At 42.0% G+C, this 18,086-nt stretch overlaps 1 protein-coding gene across 16 annotated transcripts in view; it reads right to left on the bottom strand.

Moving 5' to 3' along the window:
• C2CD3 (C2 domain containing 3 centriole elongation regulator) overlaps positions 1 to 18,086 on the bottom strand; it is a 41,444-nt gene that overhangs the window by 14,077 nt on the left and 9,281 nt on the right. For 10 of the 16 annotated variants that reach the window (XM_064644051.1, XM_064644059.1, XM_064644047.1 and 7 more), the window contains 14 exons: positions 17,162 to 17,280; positions 16,061 to 16,183; positions 13,863 to 14,297; positions 12,695 to 12,846; positions 11,426 to 11,669; positions 10,509 to 10,701; positions 9,442 to 9,622; positions 8,209 to 8,381; positions 6,349 to 6,466; positions 4,910 to 5,178; positions 4,372 to 4,461; positions 2,722 to 3,342; positions 1,626 to 1,937; positions 190 to 328 (listed from right to left, as the gene is read on the bottom strand). In XM_064644051.1, the coding sequence (XP_064500121.1) occupies positions 190 to 328; positions 1,626 to 1,937; positions 2,722 to 3,342; positions 4,372 to 4,461; positions 4,910 to 5,178; positions 6,349 to 6,466; positions 8,209 to 8,381; positions 9,442 to 9,622; positions 10,509 to 10,701; positions 11,426 to 11,669; positions 12,695 to 12,846; positions 13,863 to 14,297; positions 16,061 to 16,183; positions 17,162 to 17,280 (3,169 nt within the window). The remainder of the gene's footprint in view (positions 1 to 189; positions 329 to 1,625; positions 1,938 to 2,721; positions 3,343 to 4,371; positions 4,462 to 4,909; positions 5,179 to 6,348; positions 6,467 to 8,208; positions 8,382 to 9,441; positions 9,623 to 10,508; positions 10,702 to 11,425; positions 11,670 to 12,694; positions 12,847 to 13,862; positions 14,298 to 16,060; positions 16,184 to 17,161; positions 17,281 to 18,086) is intronic. The other 6 variants (XM_064644057.1, XM_064644054.1, XM_064644052.1 and 3 more) reach the window with 3 other exon arrangements.

An 18,086-nucleotide genomic window follows, 5' to 3' on the forward strand; every position in this document is an offset into this window, starting at 1 on the left:
CCTGAATATGCATGACTTGATCTGCTGAGGTCTAGAGGAAGGTGTCCCTGCCCATGGCAGGGGGTGGAACTGGATGAGTTTTAAGGTCCCTTCCAACCCAAACCTGTGATTCCATGACATGCATGTCCTTTTCACACTTGGCCTGGCTCTCAGATCCAGGGTGTTTCTCTGGGAGTTCCCATTTCTTACCTGGTTTGTTCCTGGAAGTCCCAGACTGGTGAGTCTGTATTTTCTACTACTGGAGTAGTTATTGGAGCATCTGCACCAGCAACAGCAAATGACACACAGCTACTGGGGGCTGTTACTTCCCGTTCTGTCAAAGGACTTCCTAAAATTACACAGAATTTAAATACAAATTTGTTATCAATAGTAATAATAAAAAAATCTAAAGACAGTTCAGCAATTAAAACCAGACAATTAGCAAAGAAATCCACCATCTAGAAAATACTTCTTTTCATTGGTGGAGCTGAAAGCCCTTTATGTTTACAATGGGAGCAAATATTACATGAACATTTACAGAGCAGAAACTGGAATATTCAAGGGAGAAATGGAAAAACCATTTGCCCAAGATCATCTGAAAGGTCAGAGGCAAAGCTAGGAATAAAATCCAGGTCCACAGGACCCTATCCAGTGCTTGAGCTACTCTCCGTGCTGAGCCACCTGTTTGACAGTAATAAGGAACAAAGTTTCTTCTTGAAACCAGCTTATATTTGTTTCAGCGTATCCATTGCCTCTCAATTAGTTACTTCCAAAAATCCCCTAAAATGGTAAATTAAAAACAGAAATATTGCAATGTTTCTGCAATATTCAGAAGAAACCTCCTTTATCTCACCAGAAACTTTGCAGTAGCAAACAATGTCATATCAGTTGCCCAAAGACTATGAATTCCAGAAGATTCTACAATCATTACAAAAAAATCCATCTGCAGGGCTCAGAATCTTTTGGAATTACACACACTTAAATGATGGTTTATATTTGACTTTTAGTTGTGTTCTCAGGGGCAAAAAGCTGAATTTTCAATTCATGTCATACTTTCATCCATGCCATATTCATGGCATATCACCTGGAGGGTGAAACCGTGGATCTTAACAGAGATGTTTCCAGCAAACTCACCTGGGATCAGTTCCTTACTCCTATTTGTATTTTGGCCCAAGGTGAAGGCCAGAGCCCCTGATGTGTTTGAAAGGGTTTAACCCATCTTGAACACAGAGATTCCTTTATAGACCAGGGAAAAGGCTCCATAAACCCATGAATTCCCCAACTACTGCACATCAAAACCCAAACATCCCCTGCCAGGAAGGAATATTTTAATACACTCAGCCTAAATTTCAAAGCAAAGAGCAAAGATAGGAGAGTCTCAGGTTTAGTTATTCAGGTAAGGCTTAACTTCAGAATTCAGCTGTCATCTGTAACAGGGAACATAATGTTACTTATATTTTGGATTGTATTCATGGAGACAGGCTGAATAGTTTAATCTCCTGCTTTTCCTGTACTTACACAGTGATTGGGGCTGCAAGTTCCAAATTTTGCTGGAGTATGAACAGAGGAAAAAAAAAAAAGAGAGGAAAAAAAAAAAAGAAAAAAGAAAGAAAAGAGAAAATAAAAAAGGGGGATGGTGATATTACCTTTTAAACTTAGATGCATTGCTCTTTCTACAAGGATATTGACAGCAACAGTGTTTTCCAGAAACATCACATCTTCTTCCTGTGGTTTGCCATTGGTGATTCCTGGACTTAAAATATCCAGCTGCTGATTTTCAGGGACCTGCTGGCTCAGATCAGGGGGTTTCCCTGTGCCTTCATCCTCACTGCTGCTGCATTCCTGGGCACAGGGAATTCCGCTGGGCAGAGCAGCAGGAGTGGGAGCGAGGCCGACGTGGACACGCACAGCAGCTCCTGCCAGGTCTGCAGCGTTGCATCTGAACAACGGATACACCCCTGCAGGAGAATCCACAACCAACCAGCTGAACAAGCCAAAGGAAAAGCAGGAGCTTGGGAAACAGCTGGTATAGTTCACTACAGCAAAGATCTCATAGCAGCCCAGCAAAAGGAATTTTGATTTTCAGTGTAATTTCTATGCGAGGTGTCAGAAGGATCAGCTTGGAAAGGTTAAAATCCATGACCAATCCCCCAAATTAGGCAAACCTTCATTTTCCCCCTCGCAGCTCAGATTACTGTTTTAAACCACATCAACTTCCTGAGAGCCCTGGGAATAGTGACTCTGCATAATTGTATATACACCTATGCAGAATACAACACACAACATACCCAGAATAAAAACTTGTTTTAACTCTTGTACCTTCTCCCTTTCCTGAGTGTATTTAAAAGAAGAGCCAATGACCTGTCCACAAATCTACCTGGTGGAAGATGGGTACCATAAAGCCATAAACTAAAACACAAGTTCCACCTCAACATGAGGAAGAACTTCTTTCCATGGAAGGTGGCAGAGCACTGGAATAGCTGCCCAGGCAGGGCATGGAGTCTCCCTTTCTGGAGACATTCCAAGCCTACCTGGGTTCCTATGTCACCTGCTTAGGTGACCCTGCCTTGGTAGGGGGGTTGGACTGGATGATCTCCAGAGGTCCCTTCCAACCCTGACTATTCTGGGATTCTATGCAGGACAAAGCAAAGCTGTAAACATTTTGCTTAAAGTGACTAGAGAAGGAACCAAATTAAATCACCAATAAGGAGGAATGAACACGACCCTGCTTCAGGAACTCACCACTAACACTCAGTGTTTTCCTTGATCTCTCTGCCAACGCTGCGAGGTCGACATAGGCAGATCCAATCAGACGATCTGTATCAAGTGGTCTTTCCACCTCATCTTCTTTGCCATATGCCCACCACACCTGGATTTCTAATTTCTCCTCCCTGAAGAACCACAGCAGCCCTTGGCTCCTTCTGAGCGTCACCTTGTTTGGCTTCTTAAAGTTCACTGTGACATTCTCTGCCTCGCTGCTCAATTTTGGCCGCCTAAGGCAAGTCCATGTGGCTTCCTGGTTGTACAGCTTATACCTGAGGTAGCAAAAAGTGCTTTTATCGAGGTGTGTCTGGCCTGCCAGCAGCACACAGTGGAGTGGCAGCCACACTCTTGGGGTGGAGATGGTCACAGTCACTGGGTTGGCACTCTGCTCCCAGTCTTTGCTCTCCTCCATGCTGTCTTCATGGATCTCCTCACTGCTCCATCCCAGGAGTTTAGCAGTTTCCAAAACACGCTCTCTGTCACCCCAATGAGCAAAGGTAACAGAAAGTTCCAGCCCCCCCACAATGGCCTGTGTGATGTTTGTGCAGTGTGGAGGCATCGGATTGTTGGAGAGGGTCACTGGGAACCAGCCTGAAATACCTTCGGGAGGAAAGATCACCATTAGACTCATCCCACCCTTTGGAAAATGTCAGTGAAGAATTGTCACCTCTCTGGCCACAGTCAAGGACCAGAACTTGAGGTGTTTATTTCTCATTTGGAATTTATGAAATAATTTCTAAACTGAAAAAGCAGCAAACTATTAGACTTCAGAAAATTTCAGTAGTCCCAATCCCAAAGGCACTTTGCTTTCCATTTCATTTACAACACCCATTTTACAATGCAGCTACATACCATGGATCTCGAATTAGAAAATTAGGTATTCTCATTTATTTCCTTCTCTCTTCCCATTAAAAATAACCCCAAAATTTTGTGTTGGAGAAAATGAGAACTATACTGAACTTAAAGCAGAAATAACCAGGGCAATAATGAAAACATCATCACTACAAGACAAAATAATCCCAAACTAACACTAGATAGAGGAGATCATGAGTGGAAAGGTATGTGAATAATTTTTTCACAGATATTTCACAGAATATTCTGAGCTGGAACGGACCCACAGGGATCATCGAGATATTTTAGACCTTATTTAAAAAAAAACAACCAAACAAGTTAATTCTACTGTTTTCTTATTATCTAACACCTTTGTTTCCAGCTTTGACATCTGAAAAGCAATCACTGATCCTCCACTAAACACTACAACTCTTGGACTTTCCATCTTAAAGGTAGAAACTAAACAAACTAAACAAACTAAATAATATCCTAAGGATTGTAGGTGCTCGTTTTAGCTGAGATGTGGTTAAATTTCTTTATAGTAGCCTCAGATTATTCCTTCAGCTACTATTCATCCTGCATCCCGAAAAAAGATATTCCAACAACCTTTATATGAATTTTCTAATACAGGATTTTTAGTGAACACATGGTCTGAAAGAACTTTGGTCTAAAAAAACCCCGGACAAACCACAAAATGGGTTTGATTTCATTTCATTCCAAAAATGGGAATGAAATTTGTTTTAAGAAATTCCAACAGCATTTGCATAGAATGTCAGCAGTGCAATGCTGCTGCATTACCTGATCTTCTTGTCAGCAGGTCTCTGGTTGGAATTGTGACTGTCCCAAGGAGATAATCTCTCGAGGCCCGATCAGCCAATCTGTCAGTGGCTGGAAAAGAAATGATTTTGTAAATACACCACACTGAAACTCAAGATTTAGTACCTCCTTTCAAAGAAAAGCTCTGTTGCCTCAACAGCAAATAGCTCAGCTGTCATCCAGAAAACACTTTTAATCCTTTTAAATGCATTATCTCTTCATCTAAGAAATGATCTTGATCACCAAGAGTCTTAAAAACTCTTTGCACCAGGGGAACAGTCTCTCCCAAAGCCAGTTCAGATAATTACTTCTAGTAGCACAGAACAGGCCCTGGAACATTCACATTCAGGTTGCCCTAGTGGTGGTTGGCCCTGCTCATTGCAGGGGTTTGGACCAGATGGTTTTTGGAAGTTCCAATCCAAACTATTCTATGATTTTATGACTATTCTCTTTTCTATACTAAAAATTAAGGGGATTTCTGCAACAGCATTCAGTCCTTGTTACCACTGGTACTCCTCACCTGACTTGGTGCTCTGATGGTAGATAGAGAAGATGATGATGCCAGACTGCAGGAGTTCCCCCAGACTAGAGGATTCTCCACTGCTTTTCTGAATGATGAGGCTGCAAAGAAACTCTACATGATGCTCAAACTCTGGGCAGAAAGTACAAGCCATGGCTTGTGTGTTTTGTGTCTCTGCCTCAGGCAGGAAGGAGAGGAGCACAGAGACATAAGAATTCACTCCCACACCTGCATAGTACTGGACTGCAGGGTTCTTTTGTGCCACAGCTCTTCATTTAACATGCAAAAAATAAAAGAAAAGAATAAATAGAATTAATATAATGTACAAGGAATCTAGGAGTCAACACAATTAAAGCAAAGGTTTCAAGGCCTCATGGTGAAAAGATGAGACAGAACAGTGAATGTTCAAAGTCCAAATAGATGTGGGTTCTGGTTGCATATTATTTGTCATCTTTTTTTTCATCTGAACAAACTAGGAACAGATAGGAAATGGGAAGAGGAACTATTGCGAGGTCCATCGCTGATGGCTGTCCTCTTACCTGTGTAAGTGGTTGAGAAATTACTCAGCACCCTTAGAAATACACTGAAATCTAGAATAACTTCCCAAAGAACCTGCTCCCTGCTCCAGAAGGGAGCCAAAGGCCAAGACAAATTATTTTTACAGACTAGCAAAAGGAGGGGAAATCTGCAGATGGAATCATTTACAAGTAAACCAGACTCAGATATTACTGAGGTCATACACCTGAACGATGAGGAGTCTGAGGTCATCTCCATCACTTCCCTGACTTTGGCAGGGATCCTCATCTTACAGGGTCTACTTGAATTAAGATGGACCAGGAGCTCAGCAATACTGAGAAAGGGTCAGAACATTGCTCTGGAATGAAAGAAGCCATCCTTCTCTTACAGAATTGACTCTAGTGTTGGCTTTTCTCTAATTCTTGAAAATCACATATTAGAACTAAATCCAGGTGATCCTATGCACTTTGAGCAGCAGCCTTATGGTGGAAAGGAACATGTTTCATTTATTAGTTAGTTTACTGAGGTTCTCACAGTGAAATGCAAGAAAAGAGAGCTCAGCTAACTTTCAAATACCATCAGTAACACTAAGATCTAATGTCCAAATAGGTATTGCCTTATATCAATTTTATATCAGCCCATGGTGTAGAAAAATGTGGAAATGTAGGAAATTGTGCCCTTCCAATCTTCATCCCTCACTGGACAAATGATACCACCCTGTACTGCAGCTTCAGTGGCCAAAATAACCACTGATGGACTTTATAAAGGTAATTTTTCTTCAGAGCAGAACCCACTTTGAATCTTGGTCTCTGCAGATGGAAAGCTGTTCAGTTACAATTTGTTCCAATCTCCTGCCCTCAGCCTACTGCCTCCAGATAAAGCTGTTTTAAGTGAAAAATGGTCCTTTTTGAATGAGGCTTTACCTGGCTGCTGCTTGCAAACCTGCTGCTCTGTGTATGTGTACAGAAAGTGAAATGGCTTGAGCAGTTATTCCTGCCTTTTTCATGGATCGTTGGTATCTCACACTCACATCGAGCAAACCTGGATTAAATGGAAGAAAGGAAGGAAAAAAGTGGTCAGTTTTTAATACAGTTACATCCAGTACAATCAATATTTAGCTATACCACTTAATACAAGCCCTCATATTTACACTATCAGAGCTTTAAAATACCCTCCTCAAGCATTTCAACACAACTTTTTATAGCACTGCAGTGACAAAATCTTCCAAGAGATGTTGGAATGAACAGATGTTCTGCTGCTGCATGTGACTCACCTATTACAAAGTAACTGTGGCACAGTGACCTCACCTGTCTGGCCCTAGCTCGTTTCACAGCCCTTTTTTCTAAGAAGCTGCCTCATAATTCCTTGTGGCCTTCCCAGAGCTGATGTTTGTGTTATTTGAAAAAGCCACGAGAGAACTTAGAGATGTCTCTGCTCACATCATAAACAGCCCTTCTTCAGATCCCCTTTTCCCTGTCTTACATAGGAAGTTTCACTACAGGTTTGCAGCTTATTTGTCAGGAAAGCATTTTGATACAATTTTTTGGGAATTCGAGGGTTGCCCACGCTTAATCCCTGATTTTTCACTCATTATGGCAACAGTGAAAAGCTGGAAGGAAAAACACTCCTGGTTGGCTTCACTTGCCAACAAAAATACATACTTTTATTTGCCTTGGAAGCAAATAGACTTTATTTTTACACACAGAATCAGCAAATTGATTAGGTTGGAAAAGACCCATAAGATCAGGGAGTCCAACTGTTCCCCCAGCACTGCCAAGGCCACCACTAACCTATGTCACCAAGTGCCACATCCATATGGTTGTTAAATCCCTCCAGGGATGGGGACTCCACCACTGCTCTGGGCAGGACAATTCCTTTGGGGAAGAAATTTTCCCTAATATCCAACATAAACCTTCCGTGGCACAACTTGAGGCTGTTTCCTCTCCTGTCCCTTGTTTCCTCGGAACAGAGCCTGACCCACACCTGGCTCCACCCTCCCATCAGGGAGTTGGAGAGAGTGAAAGGGTCCCTTCTGAGTCTCCTTTTCTCCAGGCTGAGCCTCCCTCAGCCACTCCTGGTGCTCCAGACCATTCCCCAGCTCTGTTCCCTCCTCTGGACACGCTCCAGCCCCTCAATGTCCTTCCTGCCATGGGGGGCCCAGAAATGCCCATAGGACTGGAGATGCCTCAGCAGTGCCCAGCACAGGGGCACCACGTGCCCTTGGCCTCTTGCCCACCTGGACACACCTGGGCTCATGTTCAGCCACTGTCACCAGCACCCCCATGTCTTTTTCCAGCTTTCCAGCCACTTTTAGCACTGCATGGAGTTGTCGTGAGCCAAGTGCAAGATGATCTGTCCCATGACCTTCTCCGGCACTGAGGTCAGGCTCACAGGCCTATAAGTCCCTGGAACCTCCTTCCAGCCCTTCTTGTAGATGGGTGTTACTTTTGCCAGTCAGCTTGGGCCAGCCCAATATTCCTGCTGCACAGTGAAATCAAGCTCCTCCTGTTTGCTTCCTTCACAGGTGTAGAAGCAGTTCAGCTGGGCTGTTGATCTCGACATCCTTTTTGTGGGAGAAGCTCTAATGCTTATGTGACCCTGCTCATGCACTTCTGTGGTTCCTAATACATCCATATCCCTTGTGTCTTTGCACCCGCATGGATCTTCATTTCCTGCTTCTCCTGAGGCAGCACGATGAAGGACTTTACTAACACACACTGCCCTAGGCTTCTCTGCTAAGCCTGGTTTTACCACATGAAGTGAAAACCCAAAGGCTTCCTTACCTGAAGACCGTGGATGAAATTCCTCTGAGGTGTCAGTCCGGGGGACCAATGGAAGATTAAAAGTCTGTATCCCTATTTCTTCCCGCTGCTGCATAGTTACCATGGCACAGAGCCGTGACAAAGGCAAGGTCCCTTTCGCCACCAGCTGGTCTCTGACATTTGGGTAATAATACCTGAGAAGACACAAAGAAGCAGCATCAACATTTCTCTCACAACTGCACAGAAATCAACTTTAATTTGTGTGTCTTCAAACCCTAACAAGTCTCTAGATAGCTAAAATCTCGAGGAAATGAATTTCCACAGGAAAAAGAATCAGTAAGTGCTTAAGTTAATGCTATGAAAGTAATCAAATAAGAAAGTAAGTAATGAATAATAATGAAAGGGAGTAGATAATGCTACAAATATATTTTTTCACTGGTTCTAACAGGTCAACAAGCAGAAACTCCACTAAAAAATTGGCATCCCAAATTAAAACTAGAGAAGGATCTGGCACCAAATATTCTCCACTCTCAATTTCCATCAATAAATGAAAATGCCTCTTGAAGAACAGATTTGTGGTATCAATTTGTGAGTGTAAAAAGTTACTCCAGACCTTTTCTTACTGTGTTACGTGGCTTCACATTAATCCTGAAGCGAGTTTTGGCACTTTATCTAATAGACAACTTGCAGTAATTCTCATGTGACTTCGCAAACTTTAAAATGCTTGACTTGTTTACTACAGAATGAACAGATTATTGTGTTTTTCTAAAGCTATTTGTCTTCATGGCTTCTGCTTCCCACTACTGATACTTAGCTTTGGTTGCCAAAGAAACAATTTGAACTTACAAAACGTTTTATATCATTTCTTTTATAGTATTTCTTTTGTAGTAGGAAAATAATCAAACCCAATACAATGAAATTATACTTTCAGGGTGCTATTAAGTAAAACGTAGATGTGTCAAGCCTTTAAACACTAATTTTAGATTGTTGTGCTGACAAAAAAGTGGAAGAAAGCAAACTAAGAACATATATTTTTTAAAGAAATTGTAAAAAGAACAGAGTAATTAGCACTTTTGGGGAGGAAAAAAGGCTTACAGGTTGGAAATGCAGATATTTATCATCAAATGTCGATGACCTTTTAATTTTTTTCAGTTATTATTAAATAATACTGTGCAATATCCATTCCACAGCTTTTGAATACATCTCTACCTGTATTGCTGTGCCATCTACAAAGAATAGGATGTTATTCTGTACCTGCACCAGACTTCAAACTGGATTCCTCCTCCAGCCACTCCTGGGGCCATAAATACACTAACCAGGAGCCTCTGGACTGGGACATCAGCAGGAACCACCAGGGAATGATGATGCTCATCATTAAAGATGGGATCAGGGACACACAAAGTGGTTGCTGTTCGAAATGGCTTCAATTTGATGCCTAAAAAATAAGCAGTGTTGGTTAAAAATGGTGACATTTAGGGGTTTCAAACTTTTCCCACTTGCAATCCTTCAGGAGGCAGGACCCAAGCAATCCATGCAGCACCATGATCCTGTGAGCCACAGGCTGGAAACTACTGCTAAATGTGGCTGAAAGCTGACAAATTCCACAGGATTTGCTATGGAACAATGCTACTGACTCTCATTTTTCAGTGGGATTACATGTTAGTGATCCAAAGCCCTCAAATCAACCCTAGGTTCTTTTCTACAACTGCAATTATTTAAACATCCTTTTATAATCTGAAAAATGGTGGGTTTAGATGGGATATTGGGAAGAAATTCTTCCCTGTGAAGGTGGGGAGGCCCTGGCACTGGTTACCCAGAGAAGCTGTGGCTGCCCCATCCCTGGAAGTGATCAATGCCAGATTGGAGCAACCTGTTCTAGTGGAAGATGTCCCTCCCCATGGCAAGGGGGTGGAATTGGTTGATCTTTACATTGCCTTCCAACCCAAACCACTCCATGACAGTCCTAATGATCTAAACCAAGCAAGTCTTCTCTTGGTGTATCCATGAAAATCATAGAATCACTAAGGTTGAAAACACTCACTAAGGTCATCAAGTCCAGCCACTAACTCAGCACTGCCAAGGCCATCACTAAATCATGTCTTCAAGTGCCACACTCACCTGTTTTTGAACATTTCCAGGGATGCTGACTCCACCACTGCCCCGAGCTTTTAATTTGGTGAGACAGTCCAAGTACAGCTTACAAGGAAAACAAGCACTGGCTGCATGAATGCTCAGAAAAACACACCCCCTCTTCCTTAGGCAGAGAGAACATGACTAAACAATATTTAATTAAAGCAATGCAATAAGGAGGAACTACAGACCAAATTTACCATCCTCATGCAATCCAGAGCCTTGCAGTGCAGCACAACCAGCCTCCTGAACCGGGAAATGGTACTGGACGTAGCAGTCGGCCTCTCCCCAGACCGTGGACTGCAAGGGAGTGAGTCCTTTCACACTCTCCACATGGATCTCAAACACGTGTTCCATCAGGTCTTCTCCTTCTGGGTCTATCTGCTAACAAAACAAAGGGAATCCACATGGAAAGGATGATCCTCTAGGAAAACTGGGAATATTTCAACAGGCTGCCCAAGGAAGTGGTTGAGTCATCCCTGCAGGGATTTAAAAGATGTGCAGATGTGGCACTTGGGGATATGGGCTAGTGGCAGCCTTGGCAATCCTGGGGGATGGTTGGACTTGATGATCTTAGAGGGCTTTTCCAACCTAAATAATTATGCATGATGAGAATCTAAGAAGCCTGAGATGGGGGACAGAGCCATTATCTGCCATTTTCCTCCTCAGGGTCACAGAAACATTGAAAGCCTGAGAGCAATTTCTTTTTCCTGCAAAACCCAAAACTCAGCACGTAAAAGTTCTTACACATCCAACTCAAAGGTAGTGGCAAAACCTCATAATGAGGCTGTGAGAATTAAGATTTTCTAAAATTTGTTTGTTTGGGGTTTTTTTTACTGCATTTGTATAGATAGAAGCAGTGGATATGCAAGGAAATAAAAAGAGCAATAATGTCAAGACTGGTGATAGCCACTTGGTAAGAAAAGAGTATAAACAATATAATTCTGTGTGGAATGTGATCATTTATGACAAAACAGCATCAAATTGAGATTGGGAGTCACTCAACTGTTAATGAACTACTGGTAAAACCCTTTTCACACGTCCCTAACAGCAAGAATGGGGATTTACTGAACAATTAATAAAAAGGGATTTACTGAACAATAAATACCATTGTGGGTTTTGTAGGAGGAGGGTCCAGAGAGTGGGAAGGACGTTGTGGGACAGAAGGTACCACTCCTTCTCCGTTCTTTAGCCTTTGCAGTGCCATTATTTGATCAGCTGATCCCATTGCCAAGATGACTCTGAGGCTTCCACTTGTGCTGCCAGTAAAAACATCAACCACAGGCATGTAACTGTCCACAGCAACCACTGGGTACTGAGCCTGGAGGAGCAGGTGGGAAATCTTTGGGTCTCTACAAAGGATTAAAACAAAAAACAAACAAACAAACAAAAAAGAGCCATTTGAGTCGGAACAGGATCACATGAAGCTCATCTTAGATGGGATTTTCAATGCCGCTAAAAACCAATCTATCTCCATTCCTCCCAAATTTGTTTCACACAGCACAGATCCGTGAGCTGCTGACTGAAAAATGTTATTTTCAGCAATGAAAAAGCACAACTTTCCGAAAACTAACACAGCCTCACCTATGAGCCAGCCTAGAGATCCATGATCAGATGGGAGAAGACTTCCATTTGTTAATGGGAGTAGCCATATTATACTTTTATGAGGCAGTTACGTGCCTTTATGGATGGACTTGGGCCATATGAAAAGATGGAACTGTTCTCCCAGAAAAAAATCTCCTAGAAAAAATGTAAAAATCTCTAATAACACACTGAAGATATTCAAGGTCAGGTTGGATGGAGCTTGGAGCAACCTGGTCTAGTGGAAGGTGTCCCTGCCCATGGCAAGGGATGGAACCAGATGAGCTTTAAGGTCCCTTCCAACCCAAACCATTCTGGGATTGAAAGATATACACAAGTAAAATACAGTGGATTACTGAAAAAAACTACACAAATGACACAGTAATAACTAACAAAGTGGTGTTCAGCCAGTTCCAGCACCATATGATTTACACCCATCACTAAATCTGACCAAAATAAAAGGAATTAATCCTTTGTATCAGCAAGAATCTCTTCTGTCCAGTATTTCCATTAATTTAAACTGTGTTAAGCAGGTATATTTATTGACTGAACAAGAAGCCAAAAGATTAAACCCAAAAAGAACAAAGAACTCGTACTTCTGGACAAGGACAGTGGAACTTACTCATACAGTGCTGACTATAGGAAGTTTACCAGGGCAAAAATGCCTTTTGCTATAAAAAGTGTCATTAAGAACCCTCCCACAAAACCCTCAGACACCATCCGTGACTTCTTTCCCTCAGCATCAGTGAGGATATTTCCCAACCCAATAAAATATGGAAAAAAAAAAGATATTTACTTGAATGAGATGTAAAACTGATGCAGAGGAAGTTTCACTAATCCCAGCAGTCTGTCACAGCCAGTGCTTCCCAGCTTGTTCCAGGCTTCAATAATCATGACATTGTCTTTCAGCCTCTCCAAACGTTTGGAACTCAGTGGAAAAGGCATCACCTGGAAGGGTTTAACACAGAATTAGCATTCAGAATAAACTGGAAAATACTGGCTAAGTCAGGAGCATTCTGGTAACACTACATTATTCCAGTCTACAGAATTGTGCTTTTCAGAGGTGGAAATTAAAAATTAAATGTGCATTTGCCTAATGAAATTCAGAAAACTGGTAGCCTTGGAAAAGAGCTAGCCAGGAAAATAAATAATGGAATGGTTTGGGTTGGAAGGGACCTTAAAGGTCATCTAGTTCCACCTCCATGGCAGGGACACCTTCCACTAGACCATGTTGCTCCAAGCCCTGTCCGACCTGGCCTTGGACACTTACAGGAATGGAACATCCAATTTAGATAAATTTTATCACAAGATCATGTGTAATGTTAAAAAACTTTGCTTTACCTTCAAATGCCTGTTTACTAAACAACACATAAATCATTTCACACAACTGTTTCAGACGTGGTTTGCTCTGTTTTTACGTTTCTTTCAGCTGAAGAGTCTCGCAAATCGCTATCGTTAAAACAAATGCGTTTGAGCATCTTGACTTTTCCAAAGGAAAATATCAATAAAAATTACAAAGTCATAACATTACTGAATGCCTGAAATTCTGCTGGTTGCTGGGGGACAGCTCTGGCTCATGTTAGGCCAGTAAGCCACTGATATGTTCACTGAGAAGAAAAAGAGCACAATGCAACACACATAAAAATTCTACATCTCCATATTAGGATGTCACCATCAACATGTTTTCTTTCTGAAATAAAAAAAAAAGTCATTTTTTTTTTCATTTTTAACCTAAACTTTTCTGACTGTTTCTCCTTCATACTTCAAAGGCCTCATTTATTATTTAGATAATTCAAGGAACTGCATTTCAAACTGCAACCCAGTCAAAACAATACTGAAAATACTTTCTGATATATTAAACAGAGTCCAGCAGAGATATTCCTACATACATAAAAGTAATTTATCTATGAAATGTGTTTGTCAGTGTGGAATCATCAGTGTGAAATGGAAAATGTGTGACTTGCCTGACAAAAATTGAAGGCAGGTTGTGTTGAGCCCCACACGACAGCGGATCTCGTTGCCCCCTCCGTGCTGAGCAGTTTGCAGTTCAAATACACATTGCAAGAACTGGGGAGCCCCTTGTCTCCAGCAACAAAATCCTTCCCAACAGGCACCATCAGTAGCACATGCAGCAATAACCCATCTCCCTCAGATGGGGTTATCTGGGTCGGCACATCCTGGGCCACGACTTTCCTGCTGCCCACTCCTCCCTTCTGGGAATCTTCAGAGGTTGTTCTCAAGCAGTGAGGGCCTTCTGCATTTGCACTCATCCTGTTGGACTCCTGGAATTCCAGCTGGGGACTTCTCACAGCATGAGCTAGGGCTCGATGCCCAGCAGGAGCTGACCTGGCAGCTGTGCAGGTGAAGTCCTTGTTGTCGGCTGCAAGCTCTAAGAATCCCTGCAAGGTAAGGCCAAGTGGGCTGGTTGGGTGTGCCCCATCCCAAAGCAAGGGACTGCAACAGAAACTATGGAAAATATATCTCATGCTTTGCTCAAGAGCTGTGTTGTCTCACCCTAAAGCATGTGCTGGTTACAAGCTACAGCTGTCGCTGCAAAATAAACATGTGGTTTTAATAAATAAAGCCCAAACTGGAGTTCAAAACCACACAATTACAGATGATTCAGAGAATGGTTTGGGTTGGAAGGGACCTTAAAGCTCATCCAGTTCCACCTCCTGCCATGGGCAGGGACACCTTCTACTAGATCAGGTTGCTCCAAGCTCTGTCCAACGCAGCCTTGAACACTTCCAGGGATGGGGCAGCCACAGCTTCCCTGGGCAACCAGTGCCAGGGCCTCCCCACCCTCACAGGGAAGAATTCCTTCCTAATATCCAATCTAAACCTACTCTATTTCAATTTGAAACCATTCCCCCTTGCCCTGTCACTCCAGGCCCTTGTAAATAGTCTCTCTCCACATTTCCTTCAGGTACTGGAAGGCCACAATTAGCTCACCCCAAAGCCTTCCCCTTTCCAGTATGAACAATCCTAATTCTCTCAGCCTTTCCTCACAGGAGGTGATCCATCCCTCTAATCATCTTGGTGACCCTTCTCTGAATAAAGTAAAAAATTAAACCAATCCCAAGGCCAAAGCTGGCTGAAAATGAACCCCTACCCAGCCAAGGTGAAAAGTACTGTGACAAAGTATCACAACTGTCACTTGCTCCACTTTGCTACAGCACATGCTGCTTGAGAAAAATTAGGAAAAATAAATGTTTCTAAATGTTTTCTGTCATTGCTCTTTCACTTTTACGTTGCCTGCTGATTTTAGCTATTTGCAAGTGTTAATTGCTACAGAGCACCATAGATTTGCTGGATGCATTCAGGTGACAAGGCAGCAAGGAGAGGAATAAACTGAAGTCCAGAAGACAAAGTAACAGAATAAAGCAAAGGATTTTGGTCACAAAATGACCAAATAAGGAAAACAAAATAATCAGGTATTTCACTGTGCACCTGAAACCCAGGACACAGGGCAACCAAAATCAGTTTTCTTGAAGTATTAACTTCTCCTTCGCTAAGTTCTTGCATTGAACTTTGGTTCATTAATTCCCTACAACATCTTCTTCCACTTTTTATCTCTCACACCCTGTTGCACTCCATTCTCTCCCTGAATAAACACACCATTTCTCCTCCCTGCCTTCAACACTTCCCACACCTAACCATACTTTCTTAAGCCTTCAGCTGCTAATCTAGAGAGCTCTTTATCTTCAGAACTGGCAAATCTGCTGTGCAGGAGTTTTAATCCTTCTCAATAAGGAGCTGAGCAGAAACTTTGGCTGGAGAAATAACTCCTGAAGTGACAAGGTGGTACCAAGGACAGGGAATACCAGGCTCCACATCAGCTCCTGCCACATGTGAAGCAGAAGGCAAAGCTCCCAGCCCTGTACATGTGCCCCTCAAAAATTGCCTGTGGAGTGGTTTCTGCATCCAAGTCCCACCTTATTGACAACATCCTTAGACATGCAGGAGGTTCAAAATATTTCTCCAAACCCTCAAGGAATAAAAAAAGTTCATATTATCTTGTATTGGTCTAACAAACCTCCATATCCAAGACCCAGCAAATTAAAACAAAGAAAGAAAACACAAAGGAGGGAAAAAAAGGAGTGTGCAGCCAAAATTAGTAGTAAGAGGTTGCTTAACAAACTGGAGACAGTAAAACACGTACCGTAAGTGGTCCAACTTGTGGGTGATCTCCCTCTTTTTCCACAGGTATTTCCCAGCTGACACTGAGCAGCTTGGCCTGGATGACCCTGCGGAGCTGAAGCACTGCTGAGCCAATGGCCACGGGCTGAGGACAGGCAAAGAATCCATTTTGCAAGATTTGTCAGGTTTAAAGGACTTCTGTGAAACAAAAGTTTTCTGGGAAGCTCCTATAACATTAGTAGTACCAACAGGGATTTGGAAAATTTCCCCTAATTCCAATTACTAGAACAACAGTAAGACAACTTCTCCCAGAATCTACTGTAAAAGAATTCCAGATTAAGGCAAAAAATTACCATCCCAAATCCTAGTAACTGAGCAAATTTCCATACTTAAAAATGCAATTTATTCACCTGTTAAAAGAAAAGCATATACCCTTAGTGCTGATTAAAATGCAACATAAGCTGAGTTAACCCCTCTCCCCTCTTCATCACAGGTAGATGATTATAAAAATAATCTTAGTGAACAGAAATGCACTTTTGCCCCCCAAATGCACAAGTTACATCAGTTTTTCACAGCTCATGTTATTCCTCTTAACCTGGGCAGGGTAAAGATACAAACTGCATCCACAGGAACTCATTTTGTTTTGCTAAATGAGCTGTGTTCTCACTGAAGAACAATGTTTATAATTGATTCAATGTTTTTAAAAAGAAGAGATCAGTGTTAAAGATGAGGGAAGGACAAGTTTTTTTGCCTGTCGGTTTCAAACTCAGAAAATCCTTGAATGGAGTGACAAAGAGTGACAAGCCTGGAATGAGCTTCCCCAGGGAAGTGGTCACTTCCAAGCCTGACAGAGCTCAAGGAGTGTTTGGACAACACTTTCAGGCACAGGGTGGGATTTTGGAGTCCAGGAGTTGGACTTAGATCCTAGTGGTCCCTTCCCACTCAGGATATTCTGGAATTCTGTGATGATAGAACAGCAATCAGTTCAACTTACATTATCTGCACATAATGGCACTTCCCTTCTTAATATCTGGTTGTCTGCATTAAGTGTGTGTGGGAAATCAAAATGCCAGGAATTCTTTGTTTTTCAAGACACAAAGTAGAAACAACAACTAATCAATACCTTTTTCTGGGTGCTTTTCCTCATGTAGATTTTAAAAGCAAGGTCAGAGTCCCACCAGTGCTCTATCATTGTTCCACCAAAACGGACAGGGAACACAGACCGCTGTTGGAATTTCACCCCTGGAAGATAGGAGCAACAAATATTCCAAGTTAACTGAATATAAATAAGCTTCCCCCTGGAGACCACTCTGTTACACACACAATCATTTAATTTTGCATAATTTATTAACACCAAGGTCAAAGTAAACTGTTCTTCATTTTCCAAGGCCCGAAAAGAACAGGAGGACAAAATTAAGATTATAATTAAGATTATAACAGCATTTAAAGGCTGCAGTTGACACCAAGTCTCTGTCATCAGTATACAATAAGTCTTGCCCTTTTTTCAGTGGGAGAACTCTGTATCATTTTGAGTTATATAGTTCAAAGTATTCATTGAGAGAGTCAAAGCTGAGCTGCAAGAGAAATCACAGCTTCAGGAGAAAAGGAACATCTGCAAGAAAACATGGAATGAAAGTCTGCAAAAAGAGCACAAGAAGCACAATAACAGTGTTCAAGTACTATTTTTCACTTGTTCACAATAGATAAAGAAGTACTCTTGTCATGACAAAAATGCAGACATCAGGAAACTTTCTCAATACAGCTGGTCTGAGATGGCTCTGGAATTTTTCTATTGGGCATCTTTAATAAGTGAGATAAACACCTTGCAGGAAGGATAATGCAGTGGATTTTCTTGATCTCTTCTCCAAATTATTTTCAGCACGATCTGTTTTTCTAGGCTCCAAAGAGCTGGACTCTATACAAGGCAAAGGGCAGGAGGATGGATGAGCTTGAGGTTCAGAAGAAACAGATGTTTTGTCTGGCCACAAATGGAGAATATACAAGAGAACTCAGAATCTCAGAAAGATGCAAAGTCAATGAATGACCAC

This window comes from Pseudopipra pipra, chromosome 2, assembly GCF_036250125.1.
Source record: "Pseudopipra pipra isolate bDixPip1 chromosome 2, bDixPip1.hap1, whole genome shotgun sequence".
Taxonomy (NCBI): domain Eukaryota; kingdom Metazoa; phylum Chordata; class Aves; order Passeriformes; family Pipridae; genus Pseudopipra; species Pseudopipra pipra.